Source organism: Marasmius oreades, chromosome 7, assembly GCF_018924745.1.
Source record: "Marasmius oreades isolate 03SP1 chromosome 7, whole genome shotgun sequence".
Lineage (NCBI taxonomy): Eukaryota > Fungi > Basidiomycota > Agaricomycetes > Agaricales > Marasmiaceae > Marasmius > Marasmius oreades.
The window spans coordinates 2,487,871-2,514,750 of NC_057329.1; the positions used below are offsets into that span (position 1 = coordinate 2,487,871).

The 26,880-nt window shown below is 45.3% G+C and overlaps 3 protein-coding genes across 3 annotated transcripts; 2 read left to right on the forward strand and 1 right to left on the reverse strand.

Moving 5' to 3' along the window:
• Positions 1-1,522: 1,522 nt before the first annotated feature.
• On the forward strand, positions 1,523-2,931 carry E1B28_011542 (uncharacterized protein; the record flags this gene model as incomplete). Its single annotated transcript, XM_043156592.1, has 3 exons — positions 1,523-1,620; positions 1,681-2,709; positions 2,772-2,931. 3 exons carry the CDS (start codon positions 1,523-1,525, stop codon positions 2,929-2,931), a joined length of 1,287 nt encoding a protein of 428 aa, XP_043006379.1.
• A 9,053-nt stretch (positions 2,932-11,984) lies between these two features.
• On the reverse strand, positions 11,985-12,176 carry E1B28_011543 (uncharacterized protein; the record flags this gene model as incomplete). The annotated part of the gene is made up of 1 exon (XM_043156593.1): positions 11,985-12,176. The coding sequence occupies one exon, from the start codon at positions 12,174-12,176 to the stop codon at positions 11,985-11,987; it is 192 nt and encodes a 63-aa protein (XP_043006380.1).
• A 3,154-nt stretch (positions 12,177-15,330) lies between these two features.
• E1B28_011544 (uncharacterized protein) lies at positions 15,331-17,984 on the forward strand (the record flags this gene model as incomplete). The annotated part of the gene is made up of 14 exons (XM_043156594.1): positions 15,331-15,504; positions 15,556-15,720; positions 15,771-16,004; positions 16,072-16,194; positions 16,249-16,383; positions 16,433-16,510; positions 16,567-16,692; positions 16,749-16,791; positions 16,849-16,931; positions 16,985-17,045; positions 17,108-17,164; positions 17,218-17,591; positions 17,641-17,827; positions 17,881-17,984. 14 exons carry the CDS (start codon positions 15,331-15,333, stop codon positions 17,982-17,984), a joined length of 1,944 nt encoding a protein of 647 aa, XP_043006381.1.
• Positions 17,985-26,880: the final 8,896 nt, after the last annotated feature.

Here is a 26,880-nt window from a genome sequence, read left to right on the forward strand (position 1 = left end):
GAGTCCGCGCTGTTCATGTGCTATGGCAATTCGGAACTCTGGATCCATATGCTGGAACTACTTGGACACACAAAGTCCATATGATTTGATAACGTCGAAATGCAGGATAAGGTCTGTAGGCAGGAAATACCATATGGTACGCCTATGTAGGTCCATTCTACATGCTGAAACAAGAATGAAGAACGGTCCAGATTGGTCCAAAACATATGATTTGAATACGGAAAAGCTCCATAGACAAGATTCTGCACATGTAGCAGTCCCTAGCGATAAGACTCCGCATGGATTCGTAGCTACAGTGCATTATTTTTAGAGATAAAACAAGTAGAGATAGGATTACAAAGCTAGCGTAGAAGTAGTATAAAAGCAGCTCATGTATCCGTAGATAAAAAAAGTACTACCCGTGCGTAGGAGAGTCCTGAGTGGGTTGCCCGTGAGTAACTGCTCTTGACACCAATAGAGAGATTTGCCCTGTCTTTGTGCAGTGAAACGATAAGATTTGATTTGAACTATACGAGACCGTCGAGGTCAAAACTAGAGAACTATCCGTCCATAGGCCGCCGAGGTCTTGATTACTGTTTCGTGATCCGTCGAGGGTCTTAGCGTTCGTGTCCGCCGAGGACTTAGTTTTCGTGTCCGTCGAGGGCAATAGTCTCCAATCGTTCAAATTAGTCTTACCGTAGACGAAATTCATAGTCCCACTTAGTCCACTGGACAATAAACAGAGCCCCTACAAACCTTAGAATCCCCATAGCTGTGGTGTTTTTACACTTGCAGTTACACATTGATTTCATAAGAACTTCATACGATATTGAGACTGTGATCTTGTGCGTAACCTTTGCCAAGCAGTCCACCCTTGCAATCTTTCCTGGTATGTAGAGTTATTGATAGACTTTACATGGAGGTTTACTAGTTTTTGGGTTGATTTGGTGTTGGTGCTACTCCCGTAGCTCTGATATTAGGTTGACTCTTGAGAGGTATACTTCGCCCATTAACGAGAGTCGAAGGCTTGGCTCGACTTCTTGCTTTTGAGTCTCTCAAAACTTCTGAGAGCCATGACCAGTTCTTGGAAGCGCGTCGAAACCTCCGTGGCTGTCCTAAAGTGTTCAACGCTCACTACCATCGACGAAAGAAACAACTCAAAGGTGACCTAAAGGCCAACATGATTATTGGCAGCCTGGAAATGAATGATTATAATATTGTATCGTTGCATATTCCTTATGGTCCTGGATGGGATGCGCGAAGGATTGAAAAACTTGTTTATCAGACCATGAGTTAGTTTTCTTAAATCACATTTCTAGATCTGCATTAATGAGATTTGTATCTTTCAGGATCTCGGAATGAACTGTGGGTTTCTAATTTTACTGAAGGTTAAATCTATCTGACCAAGTTCTTCGAAAGCCCCGCTTAATCCCAAGAACAAAGATCGCTGACTCCACTGTCATCTGGCCTTTTTTGGTACGGCGGAGGAGTGTCTTGGAGACTGTTGCGAGGTCTGTGGGATTTACCACTGTCCTCAGCTGCTATGTTGACTAGTCTACAGTTCTGTCCCGATCCAATTGACGAGGACAAGCGGAAGCTTCAAAAGGAAGAAGATGAGCAATATGTTCATGGGCGCATTTTGTGGGTTTCTCACCTTTGGTCCGCATTTTACTCTTACATTGAGGCCACTTTCTTTCTTAGCTTCATCGAGGAGGACCCCGGCAGGCAGAGCATCTCGGGTAGTTTCAAACCCATTGACGTGGGCGAATGGAGCAAACAAGTTTACCTCGGACCCACCGAGAAGTTCTTTGCCGCCATTGTTGCAAATGACCTCACAGCGGTTGTCAAAATGATTGAAGAAGGCACCGATGTGACCAAAAGAGATCACGTAGGACAAATGCCCTTGCATGTCGCAATCATGGCCAAACACAATGAGATGGCTTGCTACTTGATTGACAACGGTGCAAGGATTACCTCTCGCTTAGCCAATGGACGTACCACGTTACATCTAGCTGCCAAGTTGGACCTAGTGAATGTGGTGAAGAAATTGCTTGAGAGGAGCTGGGTCAATGCAGAGTTGTTGAAGAAGGAAGGTGAAGGTGTTAAGGACGGTGATGTTATCATGAAGGATCCAACAACTGAACGTCCTTCTTCTGAGGACGACTGGAGCTCGCATGACAATGGAGTGGTATCTATGAATGAAGATGCTGAAAAAGATATTGACGAAAAGACAGATGAAGAAGAGAGTGTAGATGATAGCGACAGCGATGAAGCCTCCAAGAAAGGCAACAACGAGCCATCTCAGACTCCCGATTCCGGTAAATTTCTCGATGAAAAGGAAGACGAACCGGATGTCTTTGATATCAACGCTGCCGATTGGGACTTTGCATTCACTCCTCTCAACTATGCCATTCTTTTCGCCTCTATGCCGGTCATTGATGCATTGCTCGATGAACCAGATATTGAACTCTCCATTGGTACCAAAGCCAAGTACCACGGCGCTCCTACTATTCACCCACTCACTCTCACTATGTACCACGAGGACGAAAATGAAGCCATTTCTGTCATCAATTTCCCTTATGTGAGCGGCTATAGCTATATGACAGACGTCATCTTCCTGGTCGTCTGCACTATCTCGAATGAAAATTACGCAATGCTTGCTGCATTGGTGGCTTACGGAGCCAAGATTGCTTTCGATGCAGAGGATGTGACGGAGGCACTGAACATGAGGTGCATATTGATTGCCATCAATCGGAAGGTTCAAAAACTTATGCTGACTGTTGTGAAACCAGCAATCAGCAAAGCTACTTCCCTACTCCAGAAAATCAAGTCGATCTGGCCATCCAGCCCATCGAGGTGGCTCTGGCAACGCATTCCGACGCCGTTCACCTACTCGTTTCATTGGGTGCTACACTGGACATCAGTACGAGGCAGGCTCTTCAGGCTCTCTGAAGGTTCAGCGGTAAGGACAGCAAGAGGAGTCTTCTAGAGTGGGTTCAATTTGCCATCCAGGAAGTAAATTCTTCTCTTGAGAAGTTGGACTCACAGTCGGAGAAACTAGAGGAGCAGAAGAAGGACGAAAAACTGTCGCTGTAGAAAGCTTACTGTCTTGATCACTTACAGAGCCTCAAGCTGCAAAAAGAAATCACAGAGTTCCAGAAGGAGCAGAATGAGGAACAACGTCGCATCTGGAAGAATCTCAAAGTTTATTTTATGGATGTAGAACAGTTGCTAGTTTCCCGGAATGCGAAAACATATAAGGAGATCTATCCAAACGATATGGATGCACCCAACCTTCGGAAGCTTTTTTCTTTGTTGCCAGTGGCAGTCCCCCCTCCTCAGGCTCCTAGTAAAACCGAACCCATCAAATATGAGCTCCTGTCTGAGCACAGCTGGAACAGCCAGGGAAACCCAGCTCCTCAGCATCAAGTGAACGAGTACGATGAACTCTTCGAAGCCTGCCTCCAGGGGGACAATACAACAATACAGCGCTTATGTGTACCAGCTAGTGAAGGTGATGTTGGAAAGCCCACCCTCCAAATCACTGTGAGGGTCGCAAACCCGAACCTGGATTTATCTACTCAGACAGGTGATTTCATTTGGAATGACGATGTTCATCTTCACTCAAGGTACCCCCAGGTCTAACACCTCTGGCAGTGGCAGTTGCTAATCATCACTGGGAGACTGCGCGACTTATCTTCACTATATCGGCTGCTCAATATCATCCAGAGGGAATGTTAAGGACGTGCGGAATGACTCGGAACCGAACGGAACCGAAGGGAGAAACGATAAGATAAGATATAAGATATGTACGGAAGGAGATACTAAAAGAGGAATGATCTAAGATGAAGAGAGGGAAGAAACGGAGTTGATCGGAGCGTGTCGGGGAGCGACGAGGAGAGTGAAGGAGGTCGAAGAGAATGACGGAGTCTTGACAGTAGCCGAAGTTATTGGACAACGGCTTCCTGAGTCGAGCTGCCTTAGACCAGGTCACTGGGAAACCAGAGTCGAGTTTAATTCTAAAGAATGTAACTACGAAGTTGTACATCTTATATAGGATAGAAATGTACAAGGTCCGAGACGGATTGTATAGTCGGATCCGCATTCGGACCGCCGACTCCCAAGCCGATGGTCTAGGCTTTAATAGGTAGTACGGAGATTAAGGTAAGTGGAGTAAGTGATTGTCGCGTCGGTCCGGATCGGTCCGGCATGGATGTAACAGTATCCCCCTCTTAAGGTTCTTGCCCTCAAGAACCTTTCCGAGACGGAAACCGATGTAATTATAGTAAGGTGGAATTTCGAAAAAAAAATGAAGTGAGTCGGATCCGTGTGGAGTCCGATGAACGTGATTTTCTAAGTTGAAAACGATCGAATGATTGCCGAGAGGCAAAGGGAGACAAATAAGAAAAAGGATATATAAAGCGTACCATGAAATTTTCTAAGTTCATTCCCCCTTAACCTCCTTCCTTCACCATCATGAGCGCAGTTCCCACCGAGTTCCTTCCCCTTCTTACGCCTAGACCCACCCTTAACAAACGAAGGCCTTTCGACAAGCCGCATCCGATCGGAGTCGAGCCCTTCGATGCGTCCAAGTTCACGCGCCCCGGCGGAGTTTCCGATATGCAGTGGGCGAAGATGGTGCGCGACGAAAAAAGTCGGATCCGTGCGGCGCAGGAGGAGTTGGATGAGTGGGAGTGGGAAAAGACTGTTTTTGAGGATGAGGAGTACAAAAAAGAAGTGAAGTCGGCTCATGAGCAGGAAGTGTGGGATACCGAGCAGGCTGAGCGTAGGGAGAAGTTGGCGAAATGGAAGCGAGACGAAGCCGAGCGGGTCCGACGAGAGGAAGAAGAGAGAAGATCGATGGACGCGAGCGGGTCCAGAGTAGGACAAAGAAATGAGGAAGCGCAGATGGAAGAAGAGTTGTCCGAAAACGTAAGTCCCTTTTGTTGTTATTTTAGTACTTACTAACCCTTTGGATAGTTGAAATTAATGACTCCTTTCGACGCGTATGAACTCGGAGTGGAGGAAGGAAAAGATCGGGCGAAGCGGCCGATCGGAAATTATATGGATGGAGGCAAAAAGAAACGAGTAGTGAAAGAGGCAGAAGGGGGTCGGATTATCGCGGCTCCGAAAGGTAAGTTTTCTTTTGTTTCTGTTTTTTCAACACCTGTCTGACCTTTCCTTAGTTTGCGATCGTTGCTCTTTGAAAGAGCTTGACTGTTCGGTCCCGGCGGCTTCCAAGCTTGGTCATGCTTGTACCGAGTGTAGGAAGTCGAAAGTCAAGTGTTCCTTGACCTCGGGTGGTCGTTCGGCTCCGACTGTCCAGGATAGGGACAGTGTCTTAGAAGAGATTCTGGAGGAGATGCGGAGAAGCAACGAGTTAGCGGAGGAAAACAACGCGTTGCTACGCAAGTTGGTTCGGGGCCGAGCGGGAACGAAGAAAAAGCTTCAATTGGAAGCTGTTGAAGTACCGAGGCGGGCTCTGAAACGGAAGCGTGCGACAGGTGAAGAAGATGAAGTAGAAGTGGAACAGAGTGAAAAGAAGAAAGGGAAGAAAAAGGCGATAGAGGAAGAGGAAGAGGAAGAAGAAGCGGAGCCGAAGGGAGCCGAAGGGGAAAAAGATGGAGATGAGATGGAGGTAGAAGCGTAAGGAATGGAAGCAGCCGATGTCGGACCTTAATAGGTAGAGAAAGAAAAATGTATATAGTACGGACCGAAACGGCCACTTGGGCCTTATATTGTAAAAACTTTTCTTGAAATTGAACACAGTGAAATGAGTGAATAAGGATCATAAGGATCCGGAGGGACCCGGTCTATTAGGGTACTTAGCGTGAAATTCCGTAATGATCTCCTCGGCCTGGAAATTATCGGCCGGGATCCAAGAGTATTCTTCGTCAGTACCTTCATATCCTAACCACCGTACATAGTACTGCAGCTTGCATCGGAACCGTCGGTCAATTTTGGAATCGAGTATCTCCGAGACCTCGTAATGATCTTCAGAGTCTTCGACGATAACGGGTCCGGGCGGGTCCTGGACACGATTAGGGATAGGATTAGGAAGGATAGATTCTAGTTGAGAGACGTGAAAGACGGGATGAATAGAGCGGAGTTCCTTCGGAAGCTGAAGAGTGTAAGCAACTGTGGACGGTTGAGCTATGATTTCAAAAGGACCGAGATACTTCTCCGAAAACTTCTTGGTCGGCCGAGTCGATTTGATGTTTTTGGCTGTCACCATGACTCGGTCTCCGACCTTCCATTTGGGATGCGGTATAAGCTTTTTGTCCTTCTGTTCCTTGTAGCGTTTCTGAGCTGCTGTTAACTCGTCACGGAGCATAGAATGTAATTCGTCAAGATCGACGACAAACTCACGGGCCCGTTCGGATGCGATATCGCGTTCTGGATGGACAGTGATGTTCAGATGATAACCCTTGTTGGCAAAGAAAGGAGAGATGCCGGTGGAAGCGTTCGGAGCGTTGTTATACGCGAACTCTGCTAATGGAAGAAGTTCGTCCCAATTGTCCTGCTGATAATTGCAGTAGATTCGGATGTACTGTTCTAGAGTTTGGTTAGCACGTTCGGTCTGTCCGTCGGCCGAAGGGTGGTATCCGGAAGTGAAGTGAAGCTTCATATCCAGAGCGGTACCTAAGGAGCGCATGAATCGAGAGACGAATTCGGATCCGCGATCGGAAGTGACATGATTCGGAACCCCGTGTTTAGAGAAGACATGAATAATAAAGATGCGTGCAAGCTGTTCGGAAGTGATAGTAGTGTCGGTTGGAATGAAAATGGATTGTTTAGAGGCACGATCTATAATGACTAGGATGGAATTATAGCCATTAGAATTCGGGAGTTCTTCGATGAAGTCCATGGATATAGAATCCCACGGACGGGCCGGAACTGGTAGAGGCTGAAGCATACCGTACGGTCGATGTCTCGGAGACTTGTTCCTATTACAGATAACACAGGACTTAACGTAATCACGGACCAATTCGCGGATCCGTGGCCAAGTGTACTGTCGGCGGATAGTCTCTAGGGTACGATTCTGACCGAAGTGTCCAGCTAGAATATGGTCATGAAAGATGCGGAGGACCCGGAGTTGGAGATCCTTAGCATCTGGAACGTAGATTTGTTCATCAAGACGAAGAAAACCAGACTCATCTAAAGACCAACGGGATTTCTCGGGATCCGTAGCGGACCGGAAATGTTCCCGAAGGGATTCGTCTTCTGACTGAGCTGTTCGGATGTCTTCGTGAAGTCGTTCAATATCCATAATGACACTAGCGCGAAGGACGGGGCCTTCAAGGAAGGTAGCACGGAGGGAGGAGGAGAGTTGTTCTTGTGTAAAGACTGGACGGAAGTTATGAGGATTAAGACTGGCATAAGCGGTATCCCCCTCTTTAGGGTAGACGTCCCATCGTCTAGTAAGAGCGTCCGGTTTAGTTCCGAGACGTCCGGGACGGAAACGAATAACCATGTTAAAATGAGAGAGATATTCGGACCACCTAACTTGCCGACGGGTAAGAATCTTGGTAGAAGTGAAGTATTCCAAGTTCTTGTGATCTGTAACCACGTCGACCGGATCTCCGGAACCCTCCAAATAATGTCACCACCGTTTGAACGCTTCGAATATAGCAAGAAGCTCCTTGTCGTGGACGTCGTAGTTGAGTTCGGGAGGCGTGAAAGTGCGTGAGTGGAAAGCAATAGGGTGAATCTCACCGTCCTCGGTCCGAAGGGAAAGGATTGCAGCTAATGCATAATCGGAAGCGTCGGTCTCCAGAATGATTTCCTGATCAGGAAGCCAGTGCGTAAGTATAGGAGCATGAGTAAAAGCTTCCTTTAACGTTTCAAACGCTTTCTGACATTCGGGACCGAAATTCCATTTGATCTGCTTCCGGGTGAGGCGGGTAAGAGGGACAGTGATGGCACTATAATCGTAAATAAAGCGCCGATAGAAATTGCAAAAACCAAGGAAAGATTGGATATCCTTGATCTTACGCGGCGGAGGCCATTCGGTAATGACTTTGACCTTTGCCATGTCCATTCGCAAGCCTTCGGGGGAGAGAATGTAACCGAGGTATTCAATGGTGTCTGTGTGGAAGTCGCATTTCGAAGCTTTACAGTAGAGACCGTTCTTTCGGAGTCTACGGAGTACTTCCTTAACATGCTCCCGATGGGATTCGAGGTCATCCAAGTAAATAAGGATGTCATCCAAATAAACAAGGACATTGACGTCAAGCATGTCAGAGAAAATATCGTTAACAAAGCGTTGAAAAACAGATGGAGCATTGGTTAAACCTTCCGGCATAACACGCCATTCAAAGGATCCGTAACGAGTCCTGAAAGCGGTTTTTGGTTCGTCTCCGGGAGCGATCCGGACGAGATGATAAGCATGACGTAAGTCTAGCTTGGTGTAAATCCGAGCCCTCCGAGGTGAGTCTAGAAGGTCAGATATAAGAGGAAGCGGATACCGGTCTTTCTTCGTGATCTTGTTAAGGCCACGGAAGTCGACGCATAGGCGGAGATCGCCCGACTTCTTCTTGACAAAAAGAACCGGAGCACCGTAAGGGGATTTCGAAGGAGTGATGAGTCCAGCACTGATGTGTTCGTCTATGAAGTCTCGAAGTGCTTTGAGTTCGGCTGTGGAAAGAGAGTAGATCGGTCCGTAAGGCGGATCCGAACCATCCTCTAGATTGATTTTAATATCGTAAGGTCTATGCGGGGGAAGTTCCCCGGCTTTCGACTCGGAGAAAACATCAGCGAACTCGTGATACTCCGTAGGAATACGTGCGAGATCCTCATCGGATAATTCCGAGGCTCTTCCAGTCACCGACTTTTCCGTTGTGTCTACCATCTGCATGGTATAAGATCGCGCACCTGATTGCTTTGTAGCGTTCAAGTAAGCACGAGCAGAGATGATGGAAACCAGCGGAGTCGAGTTGGACGGAGCGTTAAGAAGATCTGCATAGGAGTAAATAGGCTCAAAAGGAAAGTGAGAAGTTTTAGAAGCATAGCGGAGTTTAGCCTGTTGGCGTTTGCTCGGGCCCGCCGGAATGGATTTGTCTGAGTCCTCGACAGAGGGAGTCGGACGGTCGGCCGGATTCGGAAGCGTGTCGGTTCGGAAAGTGATACTGTTTTCAGACCAGTCAATCAACGGATTGTAGCGGTTGAGCCAGTTGTATCCCAGAACTAAGTTGCAAGTAGAATCTAGAGAAGTGACGTAAAAGTCGATTAGAATGGTTTTGCCTGTAGAGAACTTCATCGGAAGCGAGGCGGATGACGTAATAACGGAGCCGATGGAACCGTCGAGTAATCGTAAAGATATAGGTGAAATAGATATTGTATGTACTAGATTCTTTGTAACAAAGCCTTTATCAATAAAGCAATGGGAAGAACCGGAGTCCACTAGGGCCAAGAAATTATATGTATCGGAGGTAAGAGGAACCATAAGCGAATTAGAAGAAGAGAGCGCAGCTGCGTTGAGTGTAACCTCAGGATAGACACAATCCGGTGCAGTGCAACTCCGAGCTTGTGTCGAGGCATCGGAGTTGCAGCCTAGTTTCCCGATTTCTCGTCGGACTTGGCCTTCTCCGGAGTAGAAGAGACTGTCGCTGCACGGGCTTTAGCATCCTTCGCAGTCTGATTAGTCTTCTTCTTTTGACAATCCTCAACTTTATGTTTACCCAACCCACAATAACTACACAACCCTTCCTTCAACCGTCGGGCCTTCTCGTCAGCGTTGAGTTTTCCATCCGTTCCTAACTTCTCCAAGAATGGGAGACGGGGAGCGGCGGAGGCCGAAGCGGAAGCGTTGGAAGTGGAAGAGTTCGAGGTCTGTCCTTTGCCTTTCGGCTTGGACTTGGATTGTGAAGAGGAAGAGGAGTTGTTGTTGGAAGTAGAGGTAGAGGAAGAGGATTGTTTCGGAGTAGAATTGGAATTGGAATTGGAATTGGAATTGGAATTGGACTGGCGATTAGCTCGGGATTTTTCGGCCTCGCGCTGCCAATAGCGAAGATCTACGGCTTTAGCAGCCGCTTTGAGAGGATGATACAACGCCGGCTTCCCGCCGGTGATGTTACTAACTCCGTCCTTTAGACGTTCAGGAAGACCTTTGTAAAAGGCATGCTGAAGAGCGGAGTCGCTATAACCAATTTTAGCTGCGATGTCGTTGAATTTAGTAATATACGGCGCAATTTTCTCGTTCGACCGCATAACCAAGTAATCCAACTTATCCGCCGCTTCTCCGGCGGCATCCACTTGACCAAAGTTAGTTTGGAGTTCTACTACCCAAGCTCTGTAGCTAACCATCCAAGCCGGCGGATCCAGCTCGGAAAACTCGCTACCTAACAAATCAGGTTCAAAGTAATCGAGAGCTATACCACGGAGGAAGGAAAGTCCGTAGTTGACTTTGGAAGCGGAGTCGACGAAGGATTCGGAGAAATAATTGAACTGGAGTTGTAGACCAGTGAGGAAGTTTTTGAGTTTGGTGGGGTCGGAGCCGTTGAAGGTTTCGGGGTCCTTCGGTTTGGCACCTTTCTTTGGTTTTGCTTTTTCGCGTAGCATTTGCTGAAGCAGAAGATTGTGAGTGGTGAGGTAGGTAGCATAAGCCAAAAAGAAACCCTCGGCTCCGCCGCCTTGTGGCGGACCATGACCACCTCCCCCGCCACCACCAGGAGGACCACCGCCTCCGGAACCACCTCCTGAGCCACCGATCGGAGGATCCGACGGATCCTCCTCGGGGTCAGTACCATCGTCAAAAGAGTCATCGTCGTCGTCATCCGCTCTACCCTTGCCTTTATTCCTCCTGGGTGTCTCCGGAACCTCCTCGATGTGCATTTCGGAGATGATCGGAGATTGTCGGGGAGTGCGTTGGTTGGAGCTGCGATTGCTGGAAGAGCGTCGGGGACGATTAACGGTACCTTGGAGTTTGCTCGGAGATAGTAAAGTATTGTATGGGTCGTTGGAATCAGAAGCATAAACGCTACTGACCCTTCGTGAAGAACTGGGAACTTGAAGATGGGATATACGAAGATGAGACCCGACATGGGTCGTAATCGGAGTAGGACGGGAAGGAAACATAGAATCGAAGATCTTGAACTGATCAGAGACGTCGTCCGGAGTGAACGACATTTCGACTCAAGAAAAAGAATTAAACTACTGTTAAGGACGTGCGGAATGACTCGGAACCGAACGGAACCGAAGGGAGAAACGATAAGATAAGATATAAGATATGTACGGAAGGAGATACTAAAAGAGGAATGATCTAAGATGAAGAGAGGGAAGAAACGGAGTTGATCGGAGCGTGTCGGGGAGCGACGAGGAGAGTGAAGGAGGTCGAAGAGAATGACGGAGTCTTGACAGTAGCCGAAGTTATTGGACAACGGCTTCCTGAGTCGAGCTGCCTTAGACCAGGTCACTGGGAAACCAGAGTCGAGTTTAATTCTAAAGAATGTAACTACGAAGTTGTACATCTTATATAGGATAGAAATGTACAAGGTCCGAGACGGATTGTATAGTCGGATCCGCATTCGGACTGCCGACTCCCAAGCCGATGGTCTAGGCTTTAATAGGTAGTACGGAGATTAAGGTAAGTGGAGTAAGTGATTGTCGCGTCGGTCCGGATCGGTCCGGCATGGATGTAACAGGGAAAAGGAACAAAGTTCAGACAGGCCATTGGAAAGTAGGAAGTCAATCATCTTCGTTGTACAACCATGATGAACTGCCACTGTCAATAGGTTGTATCCAATGAACTTAATGCTGCCAAACGTTGAAAACATCAAACTGAGGTCAGAATTCATCAGGATTCTCTCACTTACTTTTCTTTCAAAGCTAACGACATGAGTTTGGGATCATGAGCGAACATTTCCTTCACCATAGCTAACTTCTGAGACAGGATTGCTGAAGAGAGCGGTGATTCCCCGATGGTGTTGATGGTCCAGCCTAGCCACTGTGGTGGTAGTACGACGAAGGGAAATAGCCAACTGATCGCTGTTACGCATTGCATAGTATCAATATGCTTCCAATGGTCGGTCGGACTTGAGGTAGTCCACAATGTGTGATGCTCCAACGACAGCAGCACGCCATACCAGGGGCAGTTTGACTAACGGCTCTTCCTGGTTGGCATTAGGATCGTTTTTCCTTGCCAAGTCCTTCCGCTTCTTTCCATAAACATTCAAAACCATAATACGCCTTATTTCCATCGTTCATAGCGTGTGCTTCCTCCTCTTCCTCCTGACCTTCTTTCGCTGACTTCACATGCACTCCCTGTGCCGTCTTCTTGATGTATTCGTTCAAAAGGTCAGCATCATCCTTCCCGAGTATAGTGGTGAGAACATCAGGAAAAAGGGGTCTGGCGTGGAGGCATGTGATGGCACGTTGGCGGGGTGAACGCGTGTGAATGCGTGTCAACGCTTTCAACGCACCAACGCAGCCAATGCAGCCAACGCGCCGGAAGGTTTGGTCCGGGAGCGCCCACAGAAAATCGCACCCCAACGCTTGCCAATGCACCTCAATGCACGCCCAATGCACCTTAATGAAGAGGGGGTTTGTGTGATGCGCAGTGTTGAATAGAGTGTAAGAACAGAGAAACGTCGGAGTCCGTCGGAGCTCCGGAGTGCGAGAGAGTGGCTAAAGAGAGTATAACCTCAGTGACGGTTAGACACTTGTATTAAGATATAGTACCTAAAGAGAGTATACTATAGAGGATAAGATGAGTACTTCTGAATATGGGAAAAGAAGAGAAGACGACTTACACCTCAGTGACGGTTAGACACTGAGGTGTGGTTGTACGTATTCAGTAACTATATAGACTAACGGAGATTAATACCACGTGTTTATTTTGATATACAACAGTTTGTCTCAGTATATATGCAAATATGCTGTTTCGTCACAACTGGATAGATAGAAATAATAGACATTTATTGATCAAAAATCAAGTACTAGTACTGAAAACATTTGTCTACACTATGACACTAGTAGATGTACATATACTTTACTCCCAGTCAGCCCTCTGAATGTGAACCTTCACCCAAAACTGTGCATTATGACCAGATCTTCATCCACAATATTTAACCAAACAGAAAAGAAGCTGAAAATGAGTCAATTGCTAGTCAATACCAAAGGAGTGTATCAATAACTCACAGCTGTCAGGAGAGGGGAAAGACGGGGGAAAGACGGGGGAGGGGAGGGGACTTGAGGACAAGGGAGGGGATCTCTGAATGAGGAGTGATCTGAGGGAAAGTCAATACAGAATGAGGTAACAAAGAGAAGAAAGCTCACAGGGATCGTCAAATGAGTGAGGCAACAGATAACAAGAGGGCAGGAGAACAAGAGGGCACGATGAAAGGGAGGAAGACAGCGACGGGGGAAATGTGTGCTTAAATAAATCAGCCCCAACATGTCGTTATGCAGCTGCACTCCTGATGCCAAAATGACCGAGCAGCCCAACAAGTGTCAAAATTGGTCATGTCGGTATACACTGCTATCGTCACATCAATTCGGCTGTGCAGCTGATGCCGATAATAACGCTGTGTAACACCACCAAATATGGCTAGTAAACACACCTCAAGCACGAAGTGCGCAAACCAAAACCACACCAAGAAGAGTATACACAAGTGTAAGGGGTGGAGGTCGGTATTCTTAAGGCTTTAGTTTTCACTAAGAGGCACCAAGAAAGATAGAATATGTGGGGTTCTTCGGTTTTATAGTTGTTTCAATCAAGGTTCTTTCACTACAAGGGTGACAATATGATTCACAAATCCCAAAATTCGATATCTGACTTTTCAACAAAGCTTTTACAAGTCTTCGCTGAAGTTTGGTTTCAAGTTCAATATCCAAACTAGACAATAGCAATCCAAATTCAATATAAGTCCAAATTGACTTCAATATCCAGAGTTCAATTCCAAGACAATATGCCAATACCAAATTCAATTGCAATAATCTAATCTATCCTTCCAAACACAGAACACCAACTTCAGTGAAGACTGGGGCAAAGGTCAAATCTCGAGCGAATCCTAGTAGGTGAACTGTGTCTCCTCTCGTAGGTTGCTGGGGGAAATCCCTCTTTCCTGCCCTCCTTATATACGGTTTTTCTAATAAATAATAGTAAAAGTCCAAAATGTGTGTGAAACTAATAAATAATAATGAAATCCCTTTCAGTCAAACAGAAACTCGCTTAATCGGGTATAATACAAGAGTTTTATGTGCTGAAGTGCCCAATCGAATATTAAACTGAATATCTATTCCTTGTTTCCTGGTTGCGATGTAGGGACTTGACTTCGCCGAAGTACCCGACATATCCGCATTCTCCTGTTTTTCCTAGGGAACGAGTCCCTGTTTCAGGCGTATCCATTCTTCCTGTTCCTGTTCTATTCCTTTTTGGAGAAGATCTAGCCTCGATCCTAGGCCCTGTCCCCAAGGTTTCCTTCTTGAAATCAAATAACACGTGCACTTCGCTGAAGTCCGTGCTTCCTTGGTTTTCCGAGAAATTCCTATTCTTTCTGTTTTCCGTTCATGAGAATCGGATGTTCCTTCCTTTATCCTTGTTTGGATTTCTATATCCGAGAATTCCAATATCCGAGCAGTCCAACCAGACTTCGTTGAAGTTTCAATAAATTGTATAATAAAATCCCTATGTTTGCTATGAGCATTCCAAGAGTAAGAGGAGGCCTTCCAATACAAGAACGAAGGTTTTTAAACGGCTGCTTCCTGAAGTTCGTACAGTTTTCTGAACTTCAGCGAAGTCTCTCATCTTTCCTAATTTTGTACATTTCGTATGGATAAAGTCTCTTGTAGAGGCTCATGCTTTAACTAGAAGTGCGGGCTCACTCTAGTCCTATTAATCCCATAATTTATAACTCATAAGTGTTAAAATTGTATAAATATGCATTTTTAAGGTCTTTTACGATTTATATCGCGATATCTCCCCTAACAAAAGAAAGGACTGTCCCCAGTCCGTCTTAGGTGTATTGGAGTCAATCCGCAATCTTTCTGCCTTAATCCGCAATGTTCCTTCTGGTTGGTATGCAATTCTATGAAGTTCACGCATATTTTGCGGGTACTGGACCCTTTAATCTATCCTTTTTCTTATCTATCACATCTTATCAAGATGATCTGTTCCTGCTATTGATTTGACATCTAAGCCATCAAGGGTCCGATGTATTAAACAGCAAGAAGTCTTCCTTTTTGGGAAATTCCCACTCCACTTGGTTCCGCGAGAGGGAACTCGCACTTTTTCTAAGTCATCCGGCGTATGCCGAACCCCCCTTTTTATGTATGTCCCCCTTTTCGCAAGTTTTGTTTAACTTCCTTCCTTACTTTTTCCTTCCCTTCTAACGCGTCGTCTCTTTCTTAGCCATGTCTCTGCTTCCCGGGCTTACGGAGTTCAATAATCACGGTATCGAAGTGTTCAACAACGATCTCTACCGCGTCCACCGCTGCTTTCAAGATGCAGTAACGCGTCCTGTCAAGAACGAAGACGAGCGCAAGGCTCTTATCAAGGCAGCCTTCCAGTTTGAAGAACGCGGCCTCGTAAGTCAATCTTCTTCCATCCTTTTAATCTATCTGATGTTCCTTCTATAGAATCGCATTGCGGATGAGTTCCGCGCAAAACATACACATCGACTATTCCCTACCGCTGTCGGCAGTCTTTGCGCTGCGGTTTCCCGCCTTGCACCTCCGGAGATCCAACCTGATGCTTGGATTCTATCCGCAGATGAGCTTGCTCTCTGGGATAGTTACAATTTGGTGCGTATATAATCCATTCTTTTCCTTTTCCTTTCTAACCAACTTCTCAGCCGGCCTGCAATCTTCGTCTTTCTCCCAACCAAAACTACTTAAGTGAAGTAGCCCCTCTTGCGGTATTCAGTCCTCCAGCTTGGACTCCCGAATATCGACGTTCCTTGGATCTCGCCCAACGGCGTTCACTTTCCGCAAAGAAAGCTCGGCCTCCACCTTCTGAAAGTTCCGAAGTCGAAATCGAAGCGGTTCCGCCTATCAAGAAGCCTCGACTTTCTTCTTCCGCGAAGAGGGTAAGTTTCCTTCTTTCTTTCTTTTATCTTTCCTTATATCTTATTTCAATCTTCCCTTTTGTTTCAGACATCGACAACTGAGCCAGAAACGGCTTCCGAAGACGGTGTTGACAATGCCGCTGAAGATGACGAAGAAGAGGACGATTCCGGCGAATCCGAAGTGGATGAGCTAAGGTCGTCTCCCCCTGTCGTACGTATCCTTTTCCATATGTTCTCCTAATCTTGATGCTAACCTTTTCGGTAGCCCATGACTAGGCCAACGCGAGGACGGGCTCGAGGATCCAGGCGGGGCAGAGGCAGAGGTAGGGTAGAGGTGATCATTCCAAACCGGCCTCGCCCAAAACCTCTTCCAAAACCTGCTCCTTCTCGTCGATCCACTGTAAGTCCTTCCTCTATCTATTCGTTCCTTTCCTTATTCTATTTTACAGACCATCCGCGAAGATGAAAGGCCATCTCCTTCAGTTCCTCTGACCGTCGAAGGTCGTCCGACCACGCGCAGTACCACGGTAATTCATCCTTTAGTCTGTTTAAATCCTTTCTTTAGTCTAAATTTCTTTCTTAGGCTGGCTCGTCCAAGGCTCCTCCCGCTTCATCCAAGAATACTGTCAGCGAGAAGGGAAAAGGCCGGGCGGTTTCAATAAGCCCTCCGCCTGCCAAAAAGAACATCCAATGTCGGCGTACGGACATGGTAAGTCCTTGCCTATTCCTTTTTTTTATTCTTTCCTACTTAACCAACTTTCTTAGGAGTCGCATGATGTCAAGCATCCGTTAGCGCGGTCCTCCGTTGGTAAGTTTCATTTATCCTATCTCGTTTCTGAATTTCTAATTTAATTCTTTTTCTTAGAAGTTCCCTATCGCTTCGATGTTCCTCGCGGGGAAGCATTCTCCCTCCGTGATATTTTGGAGTCTGGGCGATCTATGAAAGCGGTAAGCTTTCTTTTGTGTATCTCTATTCCTTTGTTAACTTATTCTTTTCCTAGGAGATGCGGATTTCATGCTTGACATGCATTATTGCCCGCGTGAGTGCAACTATGTCGGCCGGTCCGACAAATGTGCCCGATGCAAAACTTATCGGTACCTTTGCGACTGGATCCTCCCTCAAGACGAGGCCTTTTCTCAGATGGATCAGGTTCGAGCTTGGGGTGCACCCACTCCTGGTCGTAAGTCTTTAATCTTTCTTTCCTTATTCTTTCTAAGTTTTGTTTCTTTCTAGACTTCCACGAGCGCATGGTCGAGTTGACCCGGCTTCTCGAGACTCAAGACCGACTCTCTGCGACTATCCGTTCTCTTGCCGACACCCTTTCCCTTACTCGAAAGAGTATTACGGACAAGGAGTCCGAAATTCGTCAAATCGCCGCCAACCCCAAAATCGTGTTGGAGTACCTTCAGCTACATGCTGAGGGGCTTCAACTCTCGAGGGAGTCCATCCGCGGTCTAGGTTGTCTTTTCGAATGGCCCTTGGAGTTCAACTTCGCCGAAGACTTTCGCGAGGTGTCCGTCCAAGGATCTCAAACAGTGTTCCGGAACCTCAAGACTCAAGAAACCTTTTCAGTTGATTTGAGCGGATATTCTATTCGTCGTCCTGAGGTACGTTCCAATATCTTTTCTTATTCTTCTATTCTGACTTTGCTTACAGTTTTCCCCGCTTCACTTACGATTGACTGCGGCACTTCCCGGAGTTGCCGAGAGCACTTCCGCCACCGTTCTCGAGGAACAGACGGTCGAAGAGGAGGTTCGAGTTGAGGACGACGAAGAGGTTAACAACCCTATGGTTGTTGACGCTCCAAGTTCTTCAGCTGATCCGCTTGGTTCTCCGCTCGAATGTAAGCCATCCTTTTCTTCCTTTGATCTACTTCCTGACCCAATTTGCAAAGAGTCGCTCTCAATCGGACTTCGCCGAGGTCTTTGGAGACCGGGACTTCTTGGCTTTATACGGGCCCTATATATATCTTTCTTGCGTATCTTGTAGACTACTTGTAGTCGGACTTCAGTATACAGTGGTAGAGTCACTTTAAAACTCTTTTGTATTCCTACCATCCTGCTGCTTTGCAGCATAAAAAATACAATGTTGTATTCCTTTCTTTCTGGAGTGAAATAAGAAAATTTCCCTCTAACTTGTTTTAGAAAATTCCGATAAAATACCCCTTTATTCTGAACTTCGCCGAAGTCTCCAGGCGAGGTTACCATGATCAAATCCTTTCTTTACACTATCTTTCCTTCTATCATGAGGTTGGCTATTGAACAATTATACGCCATGCTAGCTCATTGTGAGTTTTCTTATCTTATATCCAAGATTTCACTAACTTCGCTGAAGACGCATATCCTGCCAATTTTATTCCTCCAATTGGGGTCCTCCTTATTTCCAGGATGACAATCGCATTGTGCTACGGATTCCTCTTTCTACTGAGCGAGAAGCTGAGTTGGCTATACAACTTCAGTTCTTAGTAGCTATCCGCCACAACGGACCATACCTCCAATTTATCCTTTTATTCGATCCTGCTCAAGGCCGTCTCTATCACGGTCCACTCAATAATCATCGATTCCATCCGACTTCACGCAAGGTGTTTAATCGACTTGGCAACGCGATGGCTAGAGTTGGATTCCTTAAGCTCGAAGTTGCTTCTATCCCCGGAGCCATTGAAGCTTGGGCGTATGAAGTTAACTTCTTTCTTCCTTTAGTCCCCGATTCCGCTCTCTATTTACCTGAACATGGGTACTATGGGTTCTATTCCTTCGAGCCTAACACTGCTAGGTACTCTTTTCCAGGAAGTATAAATTATACTCCCGAAGAGGTGAGTTTTCCAAGACTTCTCTGAAGTCTCCGAAAACTTACTCTGATCTTTCCGTAGGGGATGATAGACGGATTTCAATGTAATATTTCCAATTACCAGCTCGCTCTAGAACTGTAGACCCTATCTATCATATCCCAATTCCTTTGTTAAAGTGTAGCAAGTGTCTGAAATTTGAAAATGCGTAAAGCAACCAACATTCCATTCCTGTTCCCTACACAGTATTTCCATTACATTCTTGGGTCGCTGAGGCAACTTCCCTAATTTCAGCGTAGTTCCATTCCATTCTTAGGTTGTCGAGGCAACTTCACGAATTTATCCGCATTCAAAATTTAAAATTTCACGGAAAAATCGGAGTCCTCTCCCCTAACAAAAGAAATGTCAACCCCTGTTGACTCCAAGAACGTATAAAAGGTTCCTCAAATTCTGGACATCCTTATCAAACAATCTTTCCTTCTTTCCATCGTTTAACATGTCTAACAAGATTCCAAACTGGAGTGGACGCGCGGAGTTCCTTCACGACCAGCCAGGATTCCTCAAACAAATGGAGGACCTTCTCAATAGCAAGAGTCACTTCCTGGCCGAAGCCGGAGCTCGCTCTATCGCCAGCCGCTTGGTATGTTCTCGACCTTTCCATTTCCCGCGATAATCGCTAACTTCGCTGCAGTCTACTTCCATGTCGCACCATCACATTGGCAAGGATCCCGAAGCGTTAGAGTTCGTTCAGAAGTGCTTTGCCTTACTCGAGAAACTTCAGGCTGTGCCTGGAGTTCCGACTATTCCATCTTATGCTGCTCATGAAGCTTTTATCGCCGAAGCCATTGTTTCTCGCGACCAGCACGAAGAGAAACTCCGCCAGAAGGCCGAGGAGAAACTCCACAACAAGGCGAAGCCCACCAAACGTCCCGTGGTAAGTCTTTTATGGACTTCACTGCAGACTATGTTATTCCTTTCTCTTAGAAGTCCAATGCTTTCGTCGAGTCCGACGACAACATGGAGATCATTGTCGATGCTCCTGTCCGTGCCAAAGTACGTTCTTTAATCTTTCATTATATTCCCTTTCTTATTGACAAGTCCAAGTCCGAAGGCGTCAGCGCCTCTATCCATGCACCACCCAAGACCAAGCAAGCGAAGGTGTCTGGCAAATACAAGCCCCTTCAGCAAATGACTATCACCAAGAGCAAGAAAGTAAGTATCGACTTCGTGATATTCTTTTATTAATTTCTGCTATAGTCTGGGCCTAATGGAATTTCCGTCCCACCGGTCTCTAACCACAAGAGGGCTCGTTTGCTCACTCCCATCGTTGACACGACCGAGGAAACCCCTGGTACGCCACTAATCTTGTCAAGTTTTCTTTTCCATCTTTCTAACTTCAGCGAAGAACAACTTCGCGTCCGCGAGGAGGGTCATGCTCGAGTCCTTCACGTTGCAGGGTTGTTGCCCTTCGCCAACATGTCCAAATACGATCCTGAACAGCTCCTTTCCGTCGCCAACTTCTTGAGGACTGAGATCATCACCCTTCAGCACACCATTTTGCATGCTCATAGCCAGTACAAGTCTAGCCTTGCTCAGCTCGAAGAGATCAACAATCATCGTCTTGGGAAGTTAGGTATTGACGATTCTATGGATACTGAGTCCATTGTAGAGGACCTCACCAACAAAGGCAAGGCTAAAGAGTCTGTAGCTTCCACTTCCAAGGGAGGATATGTTTCTGCCTAGATCTCTTTACAATATTCCTTTCTTTTCCTTATAAAATACAAAACTTCCATACATTTAGTCGGACACTTTTGTACTCATGTTAGTAGCGCTTGATGCGCCCATAAATCCGATCCTTTTGTCGATCCAACTAAAACCGTTTGATTTCTCAGACTTCAGCGAAGTCTAATTGTTCTTCGTTTATTCGTAAGTTGGGGACCCTATCAAAGATATAATCCTTTTCAGGTCCATAATCGACTTCATCTTCTTCTTCTACAAGCTGATCCAACTTGTCTTTCGACATATGAATAAGTTTGTCTATATTTTCTGGTAATTCAATGGGTTGATAGCGTGTAACATGTGGGAGCACTCTGAAAGCGCCATATTTTCCCCTCATGAGTGTACCATCCATCTCAGCCAAGATATATGATCCTCCCTTGGTTCTTCTTATGACTATACATGGTCCAAAGTACCTTGGGAACATCTTTCTATCTAAGTTCTTTTCTATTTGAGTATTTCGAACTTGTACAAGCGTACCCGGTTTAAAATCATATGGCTTAATGGTATGCATATAATCTCGTTCGAATTTCCTCAAGTTCTTCCTTTTATTTTCTGTTATCCTTTCTACCATTTCTTGAACATGAGTACGGTGCTTAGCGAGCGCTTGTGCACGATACCCAATGAGTTCTTCTCTGGTCCACACTCTTTCCGGCGTTTTTACAAGCCAGGTAGCTTCTACAATATCCAGCGGCAATATAGGTTCCGCCCCCAATACAAAGAAGTATGGTGAACATCCTAACGTCTTTCTAGTAGTTATTCTATCTGCCCACAAAATGTGCTTCAAGAAGTAATACCAATGGTTCAAATTTCCGCTTGTCGCTTTCGCTAAGGCCTGTCTCAGGTCAAAGTGTGCTCTTTCAATCTTTCCATTGGCTTGTGAGTTGTAAGGCGAAATTCGAATTCCACGAACACCATACTTATCACGCAACCAGTTGGTTAGGGCAATCATCTGAGGAGCGTTATCTGTAACGATTTCCTCCGGTGTTCCCCATCTGCATAAGATATCATCAAAGAACCATTCTGCAAGTTGTCTTGTATTCTCACTAGCAATGGCCCTTGCTTCTGACCAATTTGATAAGGCGCAACGTCCGTGGACGATGTTTTTGCAACCTCTACTAGCTGGTGTCATTTTAATGACATCAATATGAATCTTCTGGAATAGTGAAGGGGTGTGTGTGAGGACAGGAGGGATCCTTAAGAGGTCCAATCTTCTATCCTGACAAGGCTGACATGATTTTACGAACCAATCAACATCTTCTTCGAAGTGTGGCCACCAAAAGCGTTTTTCGATAAGCGCTTTAGTAGCAAACATTCCTTTATGTCCAAGGTTATCATGAGCTGCCATCAACATCCACATTCTCTTTTCCTTTGGTACAAACAACCGATGGTTACTTGAATCATCTAAGGGCTTACGGTATAACCTGCCTTCATCATCTAAGAAGAACTTTAAAGCTCTTCTTATAAAATTCGTCTTTTCTGAGCTACTCATTTGTGATGTTACATCTGAGTTAGAGTCTCTCAACCAATGAATAATCTTTGGTATTTCTTCATCTTGTTTCAATCCTTCTGAACTTCGGTGAAGTTCATCATATGGGTGGTCTCTTGACCAATCCGCATCAATATCCGGTGGAATAACTAACACTTCATTAAGCGAATAGCTATTCACTACTTTTCCTTTCTTGAAGAGCGCAGACTCAAAATAATATTTCCATAGTCTGTCTTCATCACGAACTTCTTGAAGCTCCTCTTCAAAATCCTCTACATCCTTTGCTAATCCAGAGGTATTAACAACCTCAGTCAAATATCCTGATCTAGGATCAATAGCATCTCTGAAAATTTCAAAGTCCAAAGGAGACTCAGTTTGTCCTTCTCCCATTCGAAATTTAACAGGTTTTCCATCATCCTCTACTAAGAAGTCTTCCCAGCCTTCTGGTCTCTCAGTAGATCCACCACCCGGAGGCGGTCTTGACAATCCATCTGGTCCATGAACCAGACCTTTAATATGTACTAAGGTAAATTTCCAAAGCCTTATTTCTTCTATCCAACGGTTGATACTAGCATTTGGGCCACTGCTGGGATTGTCCAACATTCCCTTAATGTAACTAGCATCAGTTTCAACCGTTAAATTCCTGCAACCAAAGGTCTGATATTTGGTAGCTCTAAGTGCCATCATCAAACCATACAGTTCTCTCTTTGGTTGGGAAAACCTAGCTTCCCTCTCATTGAGAGTAATTGAACCGAAATAATTGAAGAACTTCCTCTTAGGATTTTCTTCATCTACTTGATACAAATAAAATCCCACAGCATGCCATGAAGTATCCACTGCTAGTGTGATTCCACTTGGGTTCAGGTAGTCAATTGGTCTAAGAGCAGGAGCGTTCTTAATACCTTCTTGTATTTTGCGAACTGCAACAATCTGTTCTTCACCAATGACAAATGGTACATTCGCCGCTGTCAATCTAGTCAACGGCCTAGTGATCTTTGCATAGTCTTTAATGAACATCCGCATCTGTCCAGCAGTGCCCAAGAAAGACTTGATATGCGTTTTATTCTCAAAGTTAGCTGGGTCCCAAGACAGGATCACTTCCGCTAACTTTTCTACTGGTTTTTCTCCTTCATAGGACACTCTGTGTCCTACTACTAAACCCTCTGATACACATAAGTACGCTTTTGGTCCTGAAAAGGTCCCTCCAACATACTTCATGCGCTGAACTATCCGATTTACATTCTGAAAATGTTCCCATACAAATCTTCTTATTCCTTTATTGTCTTGGATGGTTTCAAATGAACCATCTGAAGTTTCATATCTTGTGGCTGGTCCTCTGATAGGAACATCATCGATATATGGTCTTGTTACATGAGGTATTTCATCTCTAAAGATATATGAAACATCTTCATGAAAGATAGGTACAGAATTAGTCCAACCCATTGGCAATTTAACCAATCGATAGGGACCAAAAGGAGTCTGGAATGTAGTATAGTCCCTAGACTTCTCATCTATTAACCTTTCATCATATCCAACCCAAATATCCAACATGCCTAAACATGCCCTTCCTGAAAAGCTAGAAGCGATTTCTGCAGTTCCAGGCGGAATACCTGAGTGTTGAATCGTAACTCGGTTCAAAGCCTCAAGACTATGAACTAAGCGAAGGCTTTTTCCATCTTTCTTTAAAACCATAAACCATCTGGACCGATAAGAGGAAGTAGTGGGTTCGTAAACACCAGCTGCTATCTTATCTTTCAAAATGTTACACACTTCTTCATAAATGCCAGGAGGTATAGGAATATTCCTTTCTACCCAAGGAGTATGAGGCAATACTGGAAACTTTACAGGAGGGAAGAAATCAGTTCTGAAATTTCCTCCTTCTTCTGCTGTCCAAGCAAAACCCTTCTCTTGAGTGAGCATAAAATGATGCAACAATTTTCTTTCTTCTGGCCACAAGAAATCTTCTGAATGATTCTTGTCAATGCCATCTTTTCTTTCCTTTGTATATCTTTCGCCTGGTGAATATTCAGGTGGATGTTTCGACAATACAGGTAATTCCGCAAGCGGATCGCCTGTAATATTCCTTTGAACCCGAAATTCTTCTGGCATTGATGCAAGTTGAGGTCTAACCTTCAAATGCACTGGTTTATACTTTCCATAGACTGAGACCTTTTCCAAATTCAAATTAGGGACCGTTTTATCAACGCCTTTTTCTTTAACTTCAAGTTCGCTGAAGTCTTCGGAACCGCGAAAATCTAGATTTCCACACTCAAAGTCTATGTTATCTCGCCATACACTAAATACGGCATATCCTTTTTCTTCCTTTGATCTCTGAAAATCCTGGACTTTCTGAGATGCAATCTGATCTTCGAAATTAGCTGCATTAGCCAATACAAAAGCTTCCGCCAACTCTTCTTCTCCGAAGTGGCGAGAGTCTGGCAATTTATATCCTTCTATTTTTATGTTTTTATCCTCGGAAAATATAAAACTAACAGCAACCTCTCCTTGATCATCTAGCAATTCCTCAAGGCTAACTGAAAATTTAATGTTTCCGACTTTTCGTCATTTTCGTATTCTTTTCTGGACTTCGCGGAAACCGCATCTTCGGATTTCAGTGCCGGTTCCCTTACTTTCGGACGGATTCGTTTTCCACCACCTCTCGGGTAAGTAGGGATTGTACATTTCACGCCAGTATTAGGACAAGTGGCAATAATATGTTGATCTCCATCCGGGAAATTCTGAATACTCGAATTGGTCAAGGCATCAAACGGTCTACCCAATAATACTTGATACGGCGCTTCCTCAACAACGTGAAGTTGGAGATAGACCGTAATTTCTCCGAACCGGAAGGGCACATTTCTAGCTAACCCTTTAGTTCTTTGAAGTTGGCCATTAGCCGATTGCATCAAAATATTGGATTCCGGATCCCATGTCAGACCAAGTCCAACAGCTACGACCATATCAATCGCAACTATCTGTGATCCGCCGTCAGTGACGGCTTCAACCTCTTCCTTGGAACCATTTATCTCAGGGAAAATGCATCGGAGGGTATCCATAACCCTTGCGACGATTATCACTTTCTTTCTATCTTCCGGAGGTAGGTCGCTGATATATTGTTCTACCGCGTCTTTGTGTACCACCGAGCCTTCTTCAAGATGGCCTCGGGGCTCCTCCAAAATTTCGAAAGTCTGTGCGACTTCAACGTCTTCGATATCGACAAATTCAGTATCTTCGCTGAAGCCTGACAAAATGTCTCGTCCGAGCTTTTCTTCCGTTCCGGCTTCTTTAAAGAACGCATTCGCATTTCTTCTAGGAAGCCTTCGGTTCCTAATCTTCCTCATCAAAGCTTTTTGTAATTCCGGAGAGGCTTTAATAGCATGCTCTGCCGAAATTTCAACTTCTTTCCGCAAAATCTTTTCTGCAATACTATCGACTGCTTTCTGTTTTACCGACTTCCAATCCGTGTCGGATAATGATTCCTTCGGCCTTACAGCCTTTCTGATCTCTTCAGCACGAGTATAAACTACCCTTTCCTTAGAAGAACTATTTTCTTTAAGCTCTTCTTTCCTTGGGAGAGCATAGTCTCTTGGCTGAAATATTCTTTCGACCGGTTTTACACGATCAAATGGTCTTTCCTGAGGAACATCTTCTTCCTCGATTTCTTCAATTCGCGCATTATCTGGGGACTTCACTGAAGTCTCCGTTTTCTCTCCATTTTCTTCTTCCTCCTCTCTCATCTGAGGAATTATATATCTGGATCTATCGAAATTCTTAGGTGTATTTATTACAACCTGCGGTATCAATTTTCTAGGTTCCTCTAGGGTCTTTTTGGTATTCAGGGCTTTAGCATTCCTGCCCTCTCTATCCTGCCCTTTCATCGGATCTCCTAGTTTTTTTGGCCCATTCAATTTCTTCATAAGAACCGCTAACGCGTGCGACTCATCGCTTCCAATTTCTTTCAACGTTTCTTCTAACGCATACTGAAAACTGTTCACTACGGTCGGTTCTTCTTCTACTTCATACAACATACTTTGAGCTGCTGCAGAGCTTGCGGCCAGCCATCCTCTTTCTTTGGCAATTGCCAACACTCTCTCTGCACGAGTAGGACCGGGTTCCTTCACATTTACAAATGGAAGTCGACTTCCGTCCTTCAACTCAATCTTTCCTTCGGAATTTCTTTTCAAAATTCCATTTTCCAGCAACTTCGCTTGCTCTGGACAGTCCCTCGCGGTATGCCCTTCTTTGCTACAGAACCAACACTGAAGATCATCCAGCCAGTTGGACTTCGCCGAAGTCTCGTTATTATTGCGCGGCCGATCTGGTCGATCACTAGGTCGCTGGTACTGGTTTCCACTACTTTGGTTACCATTATTTGCACCAACTTTTACTAACTTCATGACTTCGAGAAGTAACCGATTGGTATTTTCAGTTGCTTTACTCTGCTCGGAAACTTGGTGTCCAAGTTCGCGAAGTTTCACATTGTAGGTATCCATTGATACTGATACTTTGTGTTCCCATTCATCCTTTATTTTTCTATCCTGTGTCTCCGGCATCGGAGGACGAACATACTGATCCGCTGTCTGTTTCACACCATGAAGTCTATTTAGGCCTTCCGGGGAGACACCTGAGTAAGTATCTCTACTCGAAACTCCAAGTCCTGGTGCATAAACACTTTGAACCATGGTAGCTGACATTGTAATTGCAGCTTCCTGGACTTCATCGATTGTCCAAGGGTCCTGACGCTTCTTGAGCTTTTCTCGAATGTCAGTGTCCCTTCGCATTTCAGACATAGCTTTCGCTACTAAATGCTTTCTAATCTCGTCTGCAAATCTTGGTTCCAATGTAT